The 21,917-nt window shown below is 41.0% G+C and overlaps 1 protein-coding gene across 1 annotated transcript; it reads left to right on the forward strand.

Annotated features, from left to right (window-relative positions):
• The first annotated feature begins 12,864 nt into the window (after positions 1–12,864).
• Positions 12,865–17,717, forward strand: LOC110744523 (receptor-like protein EIX2). The gene is made up of 2 exons (XM_088244230.1): positions 12,865–15,381; positions 17,524–17,717. The coding sequence occupies exons 1-2, from the start codon at positions 12,867–12,869 to the stop codon at positions 17,715–17,717; spliced, it is 2,709 nt and encodes a 902-aa protein (XP_088100356.1). The 5' UTR covers positions 12,865–12,866.
• The last annotated feature ends 4,200 nt before the right edge of the window (positions 17,718–21,917 follow it).

The following is a 21,917-nucleotide window of genomic DNA, read 5'->3' on the forward strand; positions in this document are numbered from 1 at the left end:
AAGACATATTGGGGATAGTTTAGCCGAGCCAAGCTCACATATGAAGATAATAAGGCCAAGCCGAACACATATATATGGAGATAATATGGCCGAGCCGAACACATATATGGAAATGGTGTGGCCAAGCCGAGCTCATATATAAAGATAGCAAGGCTGAGCCAAGCAAATATCACCTAATGTTGTGATGATGGTGTTGTATGTGATGACTTGATGACGATGTATGCCATGTCACAAAGGCAATGTATGTCGTTTCATGGTTGCCATGTATGCCATGAAATGACGGCCATGTATGCCATGTAATGATGGCGATGTATGCCATGTTCTTATAGCGATGCATGTCATGTCATGGTTGCCATGTTTGCCATGAAATGACGGCGATGTATGCCATGTAATGATGGCGATGTAATGGATTTGTATATATGTTATGACATGACGGTACGATGATAATGCACACTAGTTGGTAATTTAGATAAAAATAGGTATGCGTAACCCCTTACTTGCGTTGAGATAGTCATCACCCGAGTCGATTAACGTGTGCCTTTGTAGAGAGAGCTTTTGTTTCTTGGAGAATCAACCATGCAAGGTGGTCAGTCATGCAAGTTGGTAGTCAGCCATGCTAGGTGACAAAGTGGTGAGTGACCATACAAAGTCCTCAAGTCGTCCATGTGAGTAATATGACATGGAAATTGAGCATGCGAGATGGTCAAGGTGGTCAGGTCGGTCGTTCGACGTGATAGATGACCATGCAAGGTGGTCGGGTGGGTCGTTCGACATTGTAGATGACTATGCAAGATGGTCGGGTCGGTAGTTCGACGTGGTACATGACCATGCGAGGTGGTCGGGTCGGTAGTCCGACGTTATAGATGACCATGCAAGGTGGTCGGTGCTCATCCATGGTGGTCGGGTCTGCCATGCAAGGTGGCGGGCGACCATGCAACGTGGTCGGTGCTCATCCATGGTGGTCGGGTCTGCCATGCAAGGTGGCGGGCGACCATGTAAGGTGGTTGGTGCTCATCCATAGTGGTTGGGTCGGCCATGCAAGGTGGTGGGCAACCATGCAACGTGGTCGGTGCTCATCCATGATGGTCGGGTCGGTCATGCAAGGTGGTCGGTGCTCATCCATGATGATCGGGTTGGCCATGCAAGGTGGTCGGGTCGGCCATGCAAGGTGGTCGGGTTGACCATGCAAGGTGGTCGGGTCGACCATGCAAGGTGGTCGTAACTTGGTTCATGTACCGACACATAATAACAATATAATATCATTAGATATCATGTTATGACAGCCCATCACAGATATTAAGTTGAGATATCATACCTAGATATTTATGTTTAGATATTTATATCTAGATATTATTTTATTGTAAAATCACTAAATGAGAGAAGAGATTTCTCATCTTCTTCGAATGGTCTCAGACCCAGCACAAAGGAGCATGGAATTGAGGAGGTGGAAGGCACATGGTACTGATCATGCCTGGAGAAATGGATGAGGTTGCCGACTGGGTGTTTGTATTTGGAGAGAAGTCCCCAAGTCCAACAATGGTAAAACCTATCTTGAAAAGTTTTGGCAGATGAGACACATGGATGTCTTCATAATTGCTTGGCTGGAGCAACAGGTTGGGTGTGTCGTGACAGAGAAGGGCATTCTTCATGCATCACAGGCCTTGTTCAGACCAAGAGATGAGGGGCTGCCTCCAATCAGAACAGATTTTTTGGTGGACCTCTTGGTTGCTCAAGGTGCTTCACAGTCAGTAACAAAATGGTGAGAGCGACAGGAATCTTTGCTGTGTTTCCCACAGATGGCGCCAAATGTTAACGGGTGAATTTGTACCTAACGGATTAAGACATAATCACACACATAACACAAGTGTTTGAGTGGTTCACCCATAATGGGGCTACATCCACTATAGTTTATAGCTTTGCATTTGTATTTGAATATAGAGATTACATTGTACATGAGAGAGTGGGAAGAGAGGCTTGAGAGCTCTAGTAGAAGAGAAATAGAAAGCTTGTGAGAGCTTTAGACAGCTCTTGAAGAAGTGAAGAAGTCGCAGTTGATCGTCCCCTTGCTTGGAGGTGGTGAGCTCTCTTTTATAGCCCAAGTTGGAGTAGACAAGGTTGATTGATGGTTGGGACCTTTGCATGGCTAGCTACTCCTTGTTTGGTGGGATGTGACCTATGACAAGAAGGGCTATCCCTTAATTGGTGGGATTTGCTTAAGGGGGGAGGTGAGGTCAACAGAAGCCTCCAAGTTCACAACCGAGAAGAGCTTCTTGGCTGAGGACTTTCAAGTAAAACCAGTATTTGGCCGAGCCGAGTACATATTTGTTGGAGGTGGTGAGGCCGAGCTGATCACACGTGTGGAGATAATAAGGCCGAGCCGAGCCGAGCCTTAATTAGTGGGGTTTGCTTAAGGGGGAAGGTGAGGTCAACATGGTGCCAACAAGTCTATTTTTTATATTTTTATCAAGATAACCCTACTTATTCAAGATATTTCATATTTGTTAGAGCTTCTAAAATTTATCAAGATAACCCTACTTATTCAATTGCCACGTTGTGAATGGATGTTTTGAGCTTCTAATGTTTTAGTCTATTTTTAATACTTTTATAATCATTTTCTTCTATTGTGATGGATTAACATTTTATTGCTTTAAAATCTTGACTATTATATCCAGCAGCTTGACTTAACAAACAGGTGGATGACTAGAACACCCACCCTTTTGGACTTAGACATGGTGAAAATTTTATAATGCCGTTTCCAATGAAAGACTTGAAACCTAAATTATTACAAGAGTCTTAGCAATGGTAAAACTGTCTGTGTCAGTTTTAAGCAAAACTTTAGAAGCAAAATTTCCAAAAAAAAGAGAACTTGAAACGTAATTTTGAAAAATCCCTGCAACTTGGAGGAGATATTATTTTATTAAAAAAATTAAGAAAATATCTCCTTTATCACATGATTATAGCCATATTGTTATTCTCAGTTTTGTTCTGCTCGATTTTTTATTGATGTCTTCTTCTGAGTGAGATAATTTTAGATTTATTACAAAACTATCAAGATTTTAAGAACCATGTTGAGTTTTACGTATCAATGTATTACTCTTTATTACAAAGGAGAAACTTTATTTTCAATCAGAACTGGGACTATCTGATTATGTTTCTGTTGGTTAATGATTCCAGTTGACAGATGAACTAAACACGGTGGATGAAAAGCTGAAAGCAACTGAAGCCCTTCTGGAAAGCAAGGTACTGTTGAAATATAATCCTTCTGCAGATTTCTTAGAGCTGAGGTCATTTTCTATTTCTGTTATGTCTATTTTAAATGATGTAATGAGAGCCATTAGATCATAGTCTAGGTGGATTCTCTAGCTTAGATTTGGTATGACAAGTGTAATCACCTCATAGGGTGACAGCTGTAATTCTGTTAGAAGAGAATCACATTTCTCTCTCTGTCACACACACTATGTAAGCTGCAGATTGTAAGAATTCAATAGAACAGTGCCTTCCTCATTTTCTCTTCATTCTCTCTAGCTAAAATCTCCAGAATATACACCTTTCCTAATCTGCAAATTTATATAAAAACATAGAATTCTAACATGGCCTCAGAGCCTGGTTCGATTGTTTGCTGGGCGTGAATCTGTGAGAATTGAGGGCTGGTGTTTGGCTGAGCTGACGTTGAGCTCACTCAAAACTTCACGAAGTTTTTCTAGCTGCATCTGATGTCTAACATGGCAGGATCAAGCTCTTCTGAGCTTCGTACACCAGTTTTCAATGGAGAAAACTATGAGTTTTGGAGCATTCGAATGAAGACCATTTTGAAATCTCATGGTCTGTGGGATTTGGTTGAAAATGGTTTTGATGTTTCAGATCCAAAGAAGGAAAAAGGAAAGGAAGAAGGATCTAAAGCTGCTGAAGAAGAGAAGTCTACATCGGCTGAGATTTTGATGAAAGATGCTCGTGCACTTGGATTGATCCAAGGTGCAGTCTCAGACCAAATTTTTCCCAGAATAGTGAATGAAGAAACCTCAAAAGGTGCATGGGATATTCTGAAGCAGGAGTTTAGAGGCGATAAATAGGTACGAAGTGTGAAGCTACAAGGCTTACGTAGAGAGTTTGAATACACTCGTATGAAGGATAATGAATCATTCTCTGTTTATGTTGCTAAACTGTTTGATCTAATTAATCAAATGAAAAGTTATGGCGAAGAGTTACTGTTAAGCTCATAATTTCATACATATACATGCCCAATTTACTTACTTCTTTTGCTTAGTTTCTTAGATTTCTAAGTTATTTACCTCCCTTTGTGTGTTTTGTAGGCCAATAGAGCAAGAGAGCATAATTCATGCAATTCAAGCATGTTAAGGCCTAATTTGGATGAATGGAAGAAGAGCTTAAAAGACAAACTCATTTTGGCTACAGCCCCCTGCCAGTCCAGTTCCGTAGGTCATATTGCAAGCTTTGTTTCAGCAACCTACACAGGTTGGATGAGGCAGCATTCTTCATGACAGTTGTTCCAATGGGTGTGTACTATAACATATCCAAAATTCAGCCCCATTGGATAAATATGGAGTCTGTTACCTAGCAAACACAGAGCCATGCTCAGGATGGATTTTATCAGCGCGCAAAATGAGTTAGCAATTTGTTTTGGCCTTAACTTCCTCCTCCGACCTTGGATTGGCCCAAATGATATATGGCTGGAAAGAAGACATTCTGAAATTCAATTTCGAGTGCTTAAAGTCCTAATTTGATTAAGAGAAGCCCAAGTTGTAAGCCCTTGAAGTTGCTGGTTATGCTGACCTCAGCATGTGCTGGTTGGATGCTTGGTCATGGTGAGCTAGGTATGAGCTATCATTTCTGGTTGGAAGCTTGGTCATGGTGACATGAAGATGAGCTAGGGCTGCTGGTGGGATCTATTGGTGAAGTGCATCAACCAATTCAGATTTTATAATGCAAGTGTTGTATGCCTCGTACTTGTTGTTAATAATATGTTAACTCGCAATTGTACGGGGCATACAACACTTGCATTATAAAATCTGAATTGGTTGATGCACTTCACCAATAGATCCCACCAGCAGCCCTAGCTCATCTTCATGTCACCATGACCAAGCTTCCAACCAGAAATGATAGCTCATACCTAGCTCACCATGACCAAGCATCCAACCAGCACATGCTGAGGTCAGCATAACCAGCAACTTCAAGGGCTTACAACTTGGGCTTCTCTTAATCAAATTAGGACTTTAAGCACTCGAAATTGAAGTTCAGAATGTCTTCTTTCCAGCCATATATCATTTGGGCCAATCCAAGGTCGGAGGAGGAAGTTAAGGCCAAAACAAATTGCTAACTCATTTTGCGCGCTGATAAAATCCATCCTGAGCATGGCTCTGTGTTTGCTAGGTAACAGACTCCATATTTATCCAATGGGGCTGAATTTTGGATATGTTATAGTACACACCCATTGGAACAACTTTCATGAAGAATGCTGCCTCATCCGACCTGTGTAGGTTGCTGAAACAAAGCTTGCAATATGACCTACGGAACTGGACTGGCAGGGGGCTGTAGCCAAAATGAGTTTGTCTTTTAAGCTCTTCTTCCATTCATCCAAATTAGGCCTTAACATGCTTGAATTGCATGAATTATGCTCTCTTGCTCTATTGGCCTACAAAACACACAAAGGGAGGTAAATAACTTAGAAATCTAAGAAACTAAGCAAAAGAAGTAAGTAAATTGGGCATGTATATGTATGAAATTATGAGCTTAACAGTTACCTAGAGAAAGAGTTGTGCAGAAATTGCTTATTAGCTTGCCTAGATCTTATGACTCTATATGTTCTGTGATTGAGCATTCAAAGGATCTTGACACTCTTGAAATTCAAGAAGTGGTTGCGTCTCTCAAGAACTTTGAGCTCAGATTGGATAGGCACACTGAAAATTCCACAGAAAAGGCTTTTACTAGCCTGAACATAGAGAGTAAAAGTTCTAAGAATGGAAGCTCTTCTGGAGGTAACAAGTCTCAGAAGAACTGGAAGGGAAATGGGAAGAATTGGAATAACAAGTCCAATTCTAACCCAAATAAAATGCATCAAATGATGGAACTAAAACACCTTGCAAACACTGTGAAAAACTGCACTATGGCAAGTGCTGGTTTGAAGGAAAACCAAAATGCAGAGGATGTGGAAAGTTTGGACACATGGTTAGAGATTGCCATGGAAATCAACCTGTGCAGAAGGTGAATTATGCAAATCAGGTTGAAGAAACTGGAACACTGTTTTATGCATGCAATGCCATGACAGGTGTTAAATTGAACAATTCTTGGTATGTGGACAGTGGTTGTAGTAACCACATGACTAGAGATGAAAGGCTACTGATAGACATTCGAAGAGATGTCACTTCCAAGGTGAAAATGGGGACTGGAGAGACAGTTCAAGTTGCAGGAAAAGGCACACTTGTGATAGAAACCAAGACAGGCAGAAAACACATTCAAGAGGTGATGTTGGTGCCTGGTTTAGAAGAGAATTTGCTCAGTGTTGGTCAGATGATGGAGCATGGGTATTGCTTAGTATTTGGAAAGGGATTGGTGACAATTTTTGATGATTGGTCACTGCAAAATCCTATAGCTAAGGTTCAAATGACTAGCAATAGGTGTTTCTCTCTCACAATGGTACCTGCTACTCAGTTGGTGCTGAGAGCAAGTGTGACTCACAGTTTGCAGACTTGGCATAAAAGGCTGGGGCATCTTAATGATCAAAGCATCAGGACGTTGGCAAATCAAGACATGGTTCATGGACTGCCTAGTCTGGAGAAGGACTTTGGAGTTTGTGAAGGCTGCAAGCTAGGAAAGCAACATAGAGATTCATTTCCTGCAGAATCTACTTGGAGAGCTCAGTTTCCACTTGAATTAGTTCACATTGACATCTGTGGTCCAATGCAGATTGCATCAATGTCAGAAAATAGATATTTCCTATTATTCATTGATGACTATACAAGAATGGCTTGGGCTTATTTTCTCATAAATAAATCTAATACTTTTGAATGCTTCAAGAAGTTCAAAGCAATGACAGAATTGCAGAGTGGACACAAGGTGAAATCACTTAGAAGTGACAGAGGTGGAGAATTCATGTCAAATGAATTTCTTGCATACTACATTGAGGCTGGAATACAAAGGCAGCTGACTGTAGCATATTCCCCTCAGCAAAATGGAGTTGCTGAGAGGAAGAACAGGACTGTAATTGAGATGGCAAAGTCTATGCTACATGAAAAGAGTCTTCCATATGAGTTTTGGGCAGAAGCTGTTCATACAGCAGTCTATCTTCTCAACAGGTGTCCTTCTAAGTCCCTTAAGAAGATGACACCATTTGAGGCTTACACTGGAAGGAAGCCAGGTATTGCACATTTGAAAGTGTTTGGATGTCTATGTCATGTGCTTATTCCTTCTGTTTTGAGACACAAGTTGGAAGAAAACAGTCACAAATGCATTTTTGTGGGCTATGGATTGTGTGAAAAAGGCTATAGACTGTATGATCCTAAGACTAGAAAGATTATCTTGTCTAGGGATGTCTATTTTGATGAAGAAGCCTCATGGAAATGGGAGAATCCTAGCAATGCAGATGTGAGAATGCCTATGCCAGATGGAAATCAAGGTACTGCAGAAACTGAACAGAGGGTATTAGATGAACAAACTCAGTTTTTGGATACTCAGATGCAGATGGAAGAAGAAATTGCACCTCAAGGGGAAGAAATGCTTGATGAGACTCAAATGTTTGATCACACACCTCACAAGTGGAGGAGTATTAATGACATCATGGCACAATGCAACATGTGCATTGTAGAACCTGACAGCTTTGAAGAAGCAGACTTGGATGAATCATGGAGAAGTGCAATGGAGGCTGAATTGGAGATGATTGAGAAGAACAATACATGGAAATTAGTTGACAGACCATTTGACAAACCAGTAATCGGTGTTAAGTGGGTCTACAAGGTCAAACTGAACCTAGATGGTACTGTGCAGAAGAATAAAGCTAGGCTAGTGGCTAAAGGCTATTCACAGAAGCCTAGAATCGACTATAATGAGACATTTGCCCCTGTGGCAAGACTTGACACCATTAGAACCTTGATAGCTCTTGCTGCACAAAAGGAATGGAGCTTATATCAATTGGATGTGAAGTCTGCCTTTCTCAATGGCATTCTAAAGGAGGAAGTCTATGTTGAGCAGCCTCAAGGATATGTTCAAGAGAGCAAGGAAACCAAGGTCTACAGGTTGAACAAGGCTCTATATGGACTGAAACAAGCCCCAAGGGCATGGTATGATGAAATAGATGCCTATTTCAACACTGCAGGTTTTAAGAAGAGCTTAAGTGAAGCTACTCTCTATATCAAAACAAGTGACACTTCAGGTATTATCATTGTCTCACTTTATGTAGATGACATTATATATACTGGAAGTTGTCCTAAACTGCTTGAAGATTTTAAACAAGATATGATGCAACACTATGAGATGACAGACTTGGGTCTGTTGCACCATTTTCTTGGCATGGGAGTGGAACAAACTGATAAGCATATTTTCATTCATCAAAAGAAATATGCCATGAAAATCCTTGAGAAATTTGGAATGAGAGACTGCAAGTCAGTGGCAATTCCATTAGTGGTGAATGAGAAACTGTGTAAGGGAGATGGAAGTGAAGCAGCAGATGAAAGTGAATTCAGACAAATTGTAGGCAGCTTGCTTTATCTGACTGCTACAAGAACAGATGTCATGTTTGCATCTAGCTTGCTTGCTAGGTTTATGCACAATCCCTCAAAGAAACACATGGGAACTGCTAAAAGGGTGCTGAGATACATACAAGGCACATTAGACTTTGGAATTGAGTTTGCAAAAGGGAAAACAGTTACTCTAATTGGGTACTGTGACAGTGACTGGGCTGGGAGTGAGGATGATATGAGGAGCACCTCAGGATATGCCTTCACACTAGGCTCAGGCATGTTTTCCTGGGCTTCCATCAAGCAAAACACAGTTGCTTTATCTACAGCCGAAGCTGAGTATGTGAGTGCTGCAGAAGCAACTTCACAAGCTAAGTGGCTCAGATTTGTGCTTGAGGATTTTGGTGAAGAACAGGTAGAAGGGACTCCAATTCTATGTGATAACACCTCTGCAATTGCAATGGCAAGGAATCCAGTTCATCACCAAAAGACAAGACACATCAGCAGGAAATTTCACTTTATAAAAGAAGCCATTCAAGCAAAAGAAATTGAACTGGTGTACTGCAAGACAGAAGATCAGATAGCAGACATTTTGACTAAGGCCCTGCCTAAGGATCGGTTTGTGAGGTTGAGAAGCTTGCTTGGAGTCAAATCAGCTAAAGGATTAGAAGGGAGTGTTGAAATATAATCCTTCTGCAGATTTCTTAGAGCTGAGGTCATTTTCTATTTTTGTTATGTCTATTTTAAATGATGTAATGAGAGCCATTAGATCATAGTCTAGGTGGATTCTCTAGCTTAGATTTGGTATGACAAGTGTAATCACCTCATAGGGTGACAGCTGTAATTCTGTTAGAAGAGAATCACATTTCTCTCTCTGTCACACACACTATGTAAGCTGCAGATTGTAAGAATTCAATAGAACAGTGCCTTCCTCATTTTCTCTTCATTCTCTCTAGCTAAAATCTCCAGAATATACACCTTTCCTAATCTGCAAATTTATATAAAAACATAGAATTCTAACAGGTACTAGTTGTATTATCCTTTGCTGCCTCATTGTATTATCTTCTGTAACCAACAAATGCTTTTCTGTTTGCAATATAATGAGTACACTTATGATTTGCAGAATCTTGAGATTAAGAAAATAAATGATGAGAAAAAAGCAGCTTTGGCTGCACAATCAGCTGAAGCCACACTTCGAAGAGTTCATGCTGCACAAAAAGATGATGAAATGCCCGTAAAACAACGGCTTGAAGAAAGGAGATTTTTTCAGGCATGTTACAACTTCAAAGCCACCTCATCATTTCTGCATGCAATTCCTTTAATTTGTACAAATAGTCATTTGCTGGATGAGGCAACTGCATGGACCTAGTAATTATCAATTAACATGCCTCGTCATCCCAAAAAGAAAGCATGAATTGGATTTTTTTCTTCTTTAAATAGTTCTAAAAGTATTTAATGATCATCTATGTTAATCCAAGAGGTTTAACATATGGAATTATCATCTAGTACCATAGATGACGTGCAATGATTATTGTTCCTATTGTGAAGATGCATATAGGATAGTGATAGAGACTACCCTGTATCCAGAACCTTAAAACAGATATCCCATCTGGAAAATGGTTCTTTATTGCATGGACCACATATAATGTTTTCCCAAAAATATTTGCAAATTGAGTAGTTGCTAGAAACGGGATATGTGTGTGTGTGTGTGTGCGCATGTCGGTGTTCTAAGATGGTTTGTTTTGCCTTAAGAAGTGGCGGTGGAAGTGAAAACAGATCAAGAACGGAACAATTAATTTTATTTGAGATTTAAAATGAAATATTTGACATGATTTTTGTAGGGAGAAATGCAACAACTTCGAGACAAACTGGCAGTAGCTGAGCGTACTGCAAAGGCAGAAGCACAATTAAAGGTATGCTAACTGTTTTGAATTTGGTCTGCTCTGACAAGTAAGGGTAACTGTTTCTTATTATGTGTCTAAGCCTCATCTTAACAGTTGAGCATCAATTGATTTCCTAGGAAAAATACCAACTAAGATTCAAGGTTTTGGAGGAAAAGTTTAAAGCATCGAATGGAAAATCACGCCCATCCTCAGATGCCAGAGTCATCGGCAATGGGCCTTCAAGGCGTCAGTCTCTTGGTGGAGCTGAGAACTTCTCTCGAGCGTCTTCTAATGGCTATCTATCTAGGACAAAATCAAATTTACAATCTGGTTTCAACCGTTCCAACACTGCTACTGCAATATTGAAACAAGCCAAGAGTTCATCTAGATCGTTTGATGGTGGTAGTAGATTGCTAGACAGAGATGTGGCTTGTTAGAGGCTTTTCAAGGAAACTGCAGATATGTTAAAACTCTGAATACAAAGATATTTAGTCAAATACCCATTCTTAGCACTAAAACTATAAATAAACCCTACACCATTTAATTTCTATAAACAAACCCAAAAAATGACAATTGACCCTATTTAATTTAATTTTGATTATTAAATTACTTTGATGCCCTATTGAGTGTTTTGGGGCTTTTTTTTATGTTTTGGGGTTGGGTTTGTTTTGATAAATCAATGACAGTTTTGTAATTTAAGAGAAGTTAAAAAAACCTTTTTATTATGTTGTAAATGGGCTTTGGGTGTGTTTCTAAAGTCCATTTCATATAAGGTATTTTTATAATTTGGGCTCATATATTGGGTATAATAGTGAATCTCCCGTAAATAGTTGCTAAGAGTAAATAAGGGACACTATCAGATTAATTCAAATAAAAGACTTCAAATTTTGTTTTCGATGACGTTATATTCTTTGAACGATGAGGAAGAATATTCCATACAAGGGTTACATAGCAAATCCTTGTAAGGCAGCTTATCTCCTTTGTCCGCACAAAACCTTTTAGGGAGATTCAAATTTGAAGTCTTTTATTTGAATTAATCTGATAGTGTCCCTTATTTACTCTTAGCAAATGTTTTAAGTGGTGTACAACGGACTACTGAGGGTCATTACTAATTTGGTCCGACACCAATATTATTCTAATTTAATAATTCAGGTATAATATTGTGAGTAGAATTCGACTCAATGGACTCATCCAGGTTCTATGTCTGGGGAAATTGGCTCGGGTTGGAGGTTGATAGGGTGGTGGGTTGTTGTTGGAGAGAGAGGAGAGAAGGTGGTAGAGATTAGTGCATGTGGTAGATTGTGATCTTATAATATTACACAAACACCATTGGCTTATGCATACTGCTTGATTTGTAAATTATAAACAATTTTCATTTTTGATAATGTCCTCATTTGAAATTCGTAGGATTTTGAGAGTTTTTAAATAAATAAATAAATAAATAAAAGAAACATAGCAGGATCTCTTGTTCCATATCTATGACGAGTTATTTACACTAACACCTTATGAGGTTTCTTGTGTTTTAACAAAATTCCTTCATGTTTAAAAAATTACATGAACACATCCTGAGGTTCCAGTTTGTTTTCACAAAACCTCTTTTCGTTGATTGTTTGTCCAAAAATTGATGATTTTATTGAATTTTTCTTATGCAAATGACAAAATTAACCTCAATGAAGTATATGCAATCTAATCTCAAAGCACAGTTTGTCATTTGGAGAATATTTTTTTTTTTGTATAAAATCATCAATTTTTGGATGAAAAATCAATGAAAATGAGTTTTGTGAAAACAATTTAAAAACTCAAGAGATGTTCGTGTAATTTTTAAAACCTCAAAGAATTTTATGAAAAGCCCAGAAACCTCAGAGGATGTTTGTGTAAATAACTCTTCTATGACTAAGTCAAATAGTTTATTTGAAAAATACGCGATGCAAGTATTCTTTTGGATATTATTTGTGCTACTTTAAACTTCAAAGTCATTATCTGGCTTAAGTGGGTTGAACTATTTACCCCACAACTCAACTTGACTTCTTAAACTTCAAAGTCATTATCTAGCTTAAGTGGGTTGAACTATTTACCCCACAACTCAACTTGACTTGGAAGTCTTTGCAGTGTCATTGACAGTATTTTATCTTTATCAGAGACTTGGAAGTCGTTTATGGAAATTTTTTGTTCTTGGTCGCGTGTCTGCGACGCATAATGTTGCAGACTCATATCTGTATAAAGGGCATCTTTGTACTCCTTAATCTTGCAGACTCATATCTTTTAGTCCTACAGATCATCCCATTACATAAAAATCATGGGTCACTGTAGTGTTAGTGCTTCCATCCAACTTGTCTCACTAATTATACTGTCAGGAATTTTATCCCTTGAAACCATTAAACTTGGTTTCTGCAATAATGATCATAATGTGGGATGCATAGATATAGAGAGGAAAGCCCTTCTCAAGCTCAAAAAAGACCTCACGGATCCTTCTGGACGGCTTTCATCTTGGGTGGGAGAAGATTGCTGCATATGGAGTGGTGTAGGCTGCAACAACATAACTGGACGTGTCAACAGGCTCGATCTTGGCAATCATGCATTTGGTGGTGAGATCAACCCTTCTTTGCTTGTTTTGAAAGATTTGGACTACTTGGATTTGAGCATGAATTTGTTTGGAGGTGTCTTTCCAAGTTTCATTGGATCACTAGAGAAACTGAAATACCTCGATCTCTCTGGTTTATTTTTTGTTGGAGTCATTCCCCCCAATCTTGGAAACCTCTCAAGGTTGCTTTATCTTGATCTTAAAAGTTATGGAACTCTTGAAACTGACCTTCAGTGGCTTGCAACTCTTTCTTCCTTAAAATACCTTAACTTGGAAGGATTGAACCTTACCAAGGCTACATCCTATTGGCTTCCTGCTGTTAATATGCTCCCTTCATTAGTTGAATTGTATTTGCCCTCTTGTAGTCTTCCCATGCTTCCTCTCACTCTTCCTTCCATCAATTTCACATCCCTTTCAGTTCTTCATCTCTCTGGCAATAAATTCACCTCCACGATACCTCCTTGGTTGTTCAATCTCACTAAACTAGAGAATTTGGATTTCTCATTTAACAGTCTGACAGGAACATTGCCTGATTCTTTGGGACATCTTAAAAGCTTGAGATACCTCAACTTGTCGGATAACTCACTTCAGGGTTCAATCCCAAAATCGATTGGAAATTTAACATCTTTGGAGGAGTTTAACCTTGAATGGAATCAAATCAGTGGGATCATCCCAGAAAGTCTTGGGGAGCTCTCATCTCTGGTTTCACTTCGTATCTCTAGCAACACATGGGAAGGTGCCATTACAGAAGCTCATTTCGTGAAACTTGAAGGCTTGGAAGAAGTATCAATTGGAAATCATCCCCAAAACATTTCCTTGGTTTTCAACGTAAGTTGTGATTGGATACCTCCTTTCAAATTAAGATACTTGGAAATTAAATCATGCCAACTGGGTCCCAAATTTCCTACGTGGCTTAGAAATCAGACTCAGTTGACCAAGGTGGTACTCCGTAATGCTGGGATTTCAGGCACCATACCAGATTGGTTTTTGCAGTTGGATTTGCAATTAGATGAACTAAATTTCGCTGATAATCAACTAAGCGGCAGGGTGCCCAATTCATTAAGATTCAGCTATGCTTCCACTGTTGATTTGACTTCAAACCTCTTTGAAGGCCCACTCCCACTCTGGTCCTCAAACATTGGATGGCTGTATCTTAGAGATAATCTATTTTCAGGGCCAATTCCTCATAACATTGGTCAAGCGATGACCAATTTGACATATCTAGACATTTCTACGAACTCTTTGAGTGGAAGCATTCCCCTGTCCTTTGGTAATTTAAGCCAATTACAATTCATATTGATTGCAAATAACCTCTTGTCTGGTGAGATTCCTCATTTTTGGAACAATATACCATCATTGGGTTGTATAGACTTGTCAAACAACAGTCTCTCTGGTACAATCCCAAGATCCTTAGGCTCTCTTACTTCACTTGAGTTCTTGAGCCTCTCTAGCAACAACTTTTCAGGTGAAGTTCCTTCCTTGAAAAACTGTACTAACCTGAATATTCTTGATCTTGGTGATAACAAGTTTTCTGGACCAATTTTGGCTTCAATCGGAGAAAGCATGCCCTATTTACAGATTCTAAGCTTGAGGTCCAACTCATTTATGGGAAGCATCCCTTTAAAATTATGTGGCCTTCCCGCTCTCCATATATTGGACTTCTCACACAACAATCTTTCCGGAAATATTCCCCACTGCATAGGTAATTTGAGTTACTTGAAATCTGAGTTCACTGATGAATATAACTATGGTTACTTGGGAAGATTTGAGTTGGTGTCAAAAGGAAGAGTGTTTGTATATGATTATCTCTCCATCCTTTACCTTGTTACTAGCATTGATCTCTCGGACAATAAATTGTCAGGAGAGATACCTATGGGCCTAACAAGCCTTATAAAGTTGGGCACCTTAAATTTGTCAATGAATCATTTGACAGGAAATATCCCAGCAAATATCGGAAACTTGGAGTCGATAGAAACTCTTGATCTATCAATGAACAAACTTTCAGGTTCAATTCCACTGAGAATGGTTAATTTAACATTTTTGAATCATTTGAATATGTCATATAATAACTTGTCTGGGAAAATTCCAACGGGTAACCAGTTTCAGACCTTTGTTGACCCGTCAATTTATGAGGGCAACCCCGGTCTTAGCAGTTGTCCATTACCAATTGTTTGCCAAGACAATGAAGGACCACCTCAAGTTCCAAGTGGAGATGGAGGAGAGGATGATGACAACTGTTGCATTCCTAAAAGGACACAATTTAATGTGCAAACAACCAATTAAAAATACCCGCAAGTGCACGAATCTATCGAAGTATAGATTATGTAAGTACGGGGTCGATCCCACGAAGAACTTGTCGGCTTCCTATAAGTTTTAGTTTGAGTACGTAAAGAACACTAATTTAACACACCACAAATGCACAAATGCAAATTGGAAACTAAATATGAGTAAAGAAATGTAAAAGAAATGAAACAACAAAAGAAACCAAAGAAAAACAGAAACAGCACTTTCTATCACCCATTTATCACCTGTGAACAGTGCCGTGAACAGTGAAAAATGAACAGTGACGACCGGTCGTGAACAGTGACGACCGGTCATTTTTGGGCAGATTCATGTGCGACCGGTCGCGGAACAGTAACGACCGGTCGTTTTTGGGCAGATTCGTTTCTCTGTTTTTCCAGTTTCGACCTCTGTCCAGTGTTTTGCCTATAACTTTCCAACCGTTTATCCAAATTTCACGTTCTTTATACGGTTGGAATCAGCACAGAAAATGGAAGAACACCACGAGGACCAAAAGTCCAAAACAATTACGGAAACAAATAAAATTCAGTAACAAAGACACACCATGTGTCGAACACGCAACTCACACACACATTGGGGGGGGTTTGATTTGTTTGAAGTAACCTATTTCTATTGCATGAAAGTAAATGGACTTCGAATTTAAATGAGAATGGCAGAGATGAATTATCAAGATGTGAAATCAAAATGTAACAAATACTAGGGTTTCGGAATCCACCCTAAACAATTCTACCTATGTTCATAAATACTCAAGTGATGAACTCTAAACGTGTTGATGAAGATGTTCGCAATCAAGACCATGGGTCGTGGCTCAAGACGCATTGATTCTCTCTAATATACGTAAAGTGCATGGTTCGTGCTACAATACTTGTGCCCTCCCCATAACCGAACCTAGGTATGGTTCGTACTTCAATTCAATTACAAGGAGAACCCATTAAGTTCAAAGAGAATATGAACATCACAAGAATCCTAATAGCATGGTGTTTACATTAGGTATTCAAGAAACCAATTCACATGGATGATTCTTACTTCATCCATTTATTGCTTAGGATAACATGAAGATACACATAATCCCAACAATCTCAAGAAGCATGCTTTCAAAGATGGCCAACCAAGGAAAAACACACATCAAGGATAGATTAATTTGGTGAATTGGAATTCATCAACAATATCTAGAAATTCATACACTCAAGCATCAAAACATTAAGGTAATCATGTTTAGGGCTTCAACCTAAGCCCTAGCTATGGAGTTTAGTTGCTCATACTTATTTCAAATACAAACTCAAAATGAAATTAGAAAGAGTTTACAGATTTTCAGAAAATGATGAAAGCTTCAAGATCATCAATGGTGGAAGTCTTCTTCTCCACTTTTCTTGGCTGCACCTTGGCTTTCTCCTAGCTCCAAATCTCCAAAATCTGCTCTCTAGTTGTGTGGAATGATAGAATCCCCTTCTCTCCCGTTTCAAGCTTCCCCCAAATCAGATTGCACCTTTTACTTCTCTTCTCTTCCCTCTCTCCTCCTTTCCAGCTTTTACCTTTTAATATTAAACTACCACCTTTGATAAAGCCTTAGCCCATTGTCCCCTTGCCATGATGAAGCTTTGTCCTCAATAAGATGCCAATTGCTTCAGAAAATATCTCAAGGCTAAGGTAACTTCTTGTTACCAAGAGTTATGGTAACAAGAAAATCAAGATAACACAAAGGAGGTAAAAGCTGGCCAAATTCGGATTTCAGAGCTGTGGTAACATGCAGGATCGGTTGGATGGGCAATACTTGTCCAATGGAGCTCAAATTTGGATATGTTGTAGTTAACATCCATTGGAACAAGTCTCAAGAAGATCATGACCTCATCCGAGCACCGGAGCATGCTGATCCCAGGCCAAGAAGTTGACCTACGAAAATGAACAAAAACAGAAATTATAACAAGTAGTGCACTTTTAGCTCATTTTCAATCTAACCAAGGTAAAATCTAAGAAAACACAAAAAGGAAGTAAAAAGCTATAAAATGTCAAAAACTAACTCAAAATAAAAGGGGAATAACATGAAAAATCATGTGTAAAAATGAACCGAACAACAACAAACTTGAAAAGCTACAGTTCGTCATCAGCTTGGTGATAGGTTTCTGTGCAGGGTTCTGGGGAGTTTTTGGGACTTTGGCCATAAAGAGGTCTTGGAGATATGCGTATTTTCACTTCCTTGACAAAGTGAAAGATGATGTCCTTGATTTTGTCTCATCCATTGGTACTTATCTGCAGAAAAGATCATAGAGCACAAAACAAGCTGCAAATGTGAAGGCATATATGCATGCAAGCAAATAAAGCAATGTTTAGTAATGTCCTTTACAAATTTCTAAGTTGGTTGTAATATGCATTTATACTTGTATGTGTTGTGCTAGAAGCATCAAGCCTTAAGGAAATAATTGCTTCAATACATTTCGAAATCGATAAATTTCTACTGGAGCAGATGTTGCTAACCCAAGGATAATAACAGAAAATAAATGTAAAAACAAAAAAATAAAAGATTTAACGAGGTTTCTCACAACAAGTATAACCCAATTCGCCAAATACACCCAACACTAACCGCACAAAAAACAAATAGAGAAGGAAATTATGAACCTTAACTTCATCTTTATACAAGGCTACAAACCTACAAATCTTAACTTCATTTTTTTATTTTTTATTTGGTCAAAGGGTTTATTGCTTTACTCAAATAGAATTTACAAGTTTTTATTTTTTAAAAGAAGAAGGTCTAAAAGACAAAGAAAGTAAAACAAAGAGAACCAAATCCTATGGCGCTTCTTCTTCTGAGACCTCCTGCTCCTCCATATCTTCGCTTCATGGCCTTACGCTTTCTATCACACTATTCTCTTCACCCTCACTTCCCCTCCTCTTCTTCTTCTTTCTCGTATTCCTCTCTTGCTCGTCCCTCCCTCTTGTTCAACCCACAACCCAGGTGCTTTTCCCTTTCATATTTTGCCCCTCATTTTCTGTTTATTTTCCTATTTCTGGTTTGCTTTTGCAACTTAGTAATTCCTCTGTTGTGCTTTTGAATGAAATCCATGATTACAACCAAAAAAAGAAAAAAGAAAAAGAGTAACTGCGTCGGCGTCGACCACGAGCAACGACGATGACATCATTGTGGGAGCAAATTTCCTCCCACGAGAATATTCGCCCAAGATTCCTTCGTCTTCTCCGCTTCCTTCTCTCCCTGCAAAATAGATCGGAGTAAAAGGACCACACCCGAGGGGTGTTGGCCAAAGGCCCTCCGATGCCTAAGTTAGGTTGGGTATTTCAAGGAAAACCGGGTGGCCGGAGACGTGTGTGGTGGCCGGAGCCTTGTGTGAGGGAGAGAAAGAATATGGTGGCTAGGGTTTGTGAAAGATAATTTCTGCAGAGTTTCAGTAGGAATTTAGACGTACCTTAACCCTTGTGTGTAGCTAGGTATTTATAGGAGCCTCGGAGGCTAGGGTTTCAGAGGAATAATTCCGTAGATGGAAGGGAATTATTCCTCCCCTATTATGCGAGATTTGATTAATTGGGGATTTGATTTATCTGATTTAAATCAAATCCCTAATTAGGGTAGGAATCAAATCAATTCCCATTTTAATTAGGTAATTGCCAATTTAATTGGGTAACTCCCAATTAAATTGAGTAACTCCCAATTAGGTCAAATAATCCCCAAATGGAAGGAATTATTTGACCTAGGGTGATTTAATTCGATTCCCACAAATGCCCCCCAGCTTCTGCATGGCGCGTGGTGGCATGTAGGAGATGTGAATCATCTGTTGGGCTGTCCAACTGCAACTGGGCTTCCTTCTGTTTCTTGGGCTCCTGCGTGGAGGAGGTCTTTGACTTGCCAATTTTATGAACACCCAATTGGAAAGGGTTTGAGATTCCTTGTAGGTCAAGGAATTTTTGCTCCTTATAAATGTAGGGCTCCTCCGAATTAACCTTCACATCAGAAATCTATCCTCCAATTGGGTCAGTGAGGGAGAGGCAGCTTTGGAGAATTATTCCAACCCACTTGAGACTTTGAGTACGTCCAAGGTAATTTGACTGAAAGAATTCTTTTCTTTTGTCATGGTTTTGGGCAGCAAGGTGCGTGATCCAGCATGGAGGTGAGCCTGGTGCTGGAGACAGGTGCGTGAGGGCCGCAGTCTGGGCTCGAGCTGGTCGTGCGCTGGGCTGGAGGCTGGAGCGAAGAGGAGCTGGACCTGCGTGCAACGTGGGCTTGCGCTGGGCAAGCTGGCCACGTGCGCTGGGCCTTCGCATAGGCAGCGAGCCACGAGCTGGAGCAGGTGCGCTACGTGGGCCAGGCTGGAGCAGGAAGCTTGCTGGGATGGAATCGGATGCGAGCTGGGCTGGAGGCGCGGGCTGGGCCGTGACGACACTGGGCCGCGCCGTGACGACACTGGGCCGCGTGTGCTGTGCGCCAAGTGGGCTCGAGCTGGCAGGCGCTGGGCTCCTCTGCGGATTGGGCTGCCACCTGCTGGACCCCTTTCTCTTTTCTTTTTTTTTTATTGCTGCTGTTTTTTTTTGTTGAGCCACGAACTATGAATTTTAACTTGCAATTTGCTTCGTTATTTTTGCAGCTGCTCAACGACCATGTCTTCTGAAGGGAGAAGCCGATCACCAAGCTTGCAAGTGCCCTTGTACCAGTGGGGTGGTTCCCAAGTGCCCAAAAAGAAGTTCGTGGCGAATTTGCACCGCGTTACCACCGAGGCCCAGTTCAAGACATGGCGTGCACTTTTTGATTCCGCCATTCCCAGGGACGTGCATGTCAAGTTGGCAGAGCCCTCGTCTGACAGTGTACCTCGTGTGGATCCGAACAATCCAGGAGCCAGGATTATCATGTTCCGCCCCTTCTATTTCTCGCTGGGCTTCACCTTTCCACTGTCAAAACTTTTCAGGGATGTGTTCTGCGCCATGGAGTGTGCCCCGAGCCAGTGTACTCCGAACGTTTATCGGGCGATCCTCTGCTTTGAGAACTTGAGTCGCTTTTTCAAGCTAGGTCTGACTGTACGTGAATTCTTCTATTTCTTCGAGGTGAGGCACTTCGAGAAGTATGCTCAAGTTCGCGCGTGCCAGCCAAGGTTGTTTGACAGTTTTAGTCAAGGCGATCATGTGTGGAGCAAGGACGTGCTAGAAGTCAGTGGCAGATGGGAAGGGGAGGTTGGCGATGGTCCGCTCGTTCCTCTCACCTACTGTGATGGTAAGTTGCATCCCTTTGATCTGCTACAATTTTCCTTCTTTGTTGTGTGTCTAATTGACTTTCGTCTTCTGCTCGCAGGAAATGCCATCCGCAAGAAGCTCGTTCTCGACCCGGACATGACCAAGGTTCAGCAAGCTCTAAACATCCCTGCCTAGTTTCGTGAATGGCGCTGGTTGTGAGCGAACATCAGAAGGAGGTCGGTGGCCTTCCCCCTGTCGAGGATGTTGAAAGATGGAAGCTACATGGTTCGGACCTAAGTGATCTGCCAGTCGAGCAGGAGGAGTCCTCGACCGAGTTCCCTAAGGAGGTGAAGGCTAGTAGCAGATCTGCCCGCGATGAAGCTGCAGTCTCACGATCAAGAGATAGGTCCCCACAGCGGAAGCAGTCAAGACCTCCTTCTGCCACGAGCAAGTCTTCCTCAAGGGTGGTCTCGTCTGCTGAGAAGGACCATATGGGAGTTGCTCATGCCTCGTCTGCCAGGACCAGAAGCCTCGTCAGCGCGAACAGCAACAAGGTTAATGGCATGCAGGAGGTCCGAGATATTCTGCTCAAGTCTTCGCCCGTACTGCCCAAAACTCGTGATCTGCCTCTTAAAGAGGCCGCTGAGAAGCAAGGTTTGGGGCGTCTGCGCCGATCCGGAGATCAAACTGAGAAGATTGTGCCTCTGTCTAGCAATCATGACTCGTCTGCGAGGCCACGAACAGTCAAGCGCGGAGCTGACTCCTTGTTGCAAGTTGCAGCCAAGAGAGCTAAAGAGTCGTCTGCTCGAGCGAAGAGTCCTTCAGTTGCGCGAACTGCTAGTCCGGGAATTGGTGATAGCACTGTTGGGGGTAAGTCCGTGTCTGATCTGCTTAAAGCTGGCTTCCTGTCAAGTCCGTCTGCTTGTGCGAAGCTGGTTGACCATGTGTATCGAGCCGGTGACCCTGGCGCTTTCTCGAGCCTTCCCTTGGATAAGCAAGAAGAAGCCGCCATGTATCATCTTCAAAAGGGGATGGTTTTTAGTGTTGGGGCCATGCGGAACTCACGTGATGTTGCCCCCTCTTCTGCCCTGCTTGATGAGCTGGTGAAGGAGATGTAAGTCGCCTGCGCGATCTTTCTCTTGCGCTCCTTTTTGGTCAGCCCAGACTCTTGGGAATCAGCTAGAATGGTGTTGATCCGTATGACCTTTTAGGAAGGTTCCTTGGCAGCTGCATCACAATCCACGATCTGCTGGATGGCCTTCTTTGCGACGAATTCCGTGCAGTGGCCGTCTCTGA

Source organism: Prunus avium, chromosome 7, assembly GCF_965620075.1.
Source record: "Prunus avium chromosome 7, drPruAviu1.hap1.1, whole genome shotgun sequence".
Lineage (NCBI taxonomy): Eukaryota > Viridiplantae > Streptophyta > Magnoliopsida > Rosales > Rosaceae > Prunus > Prunus avium.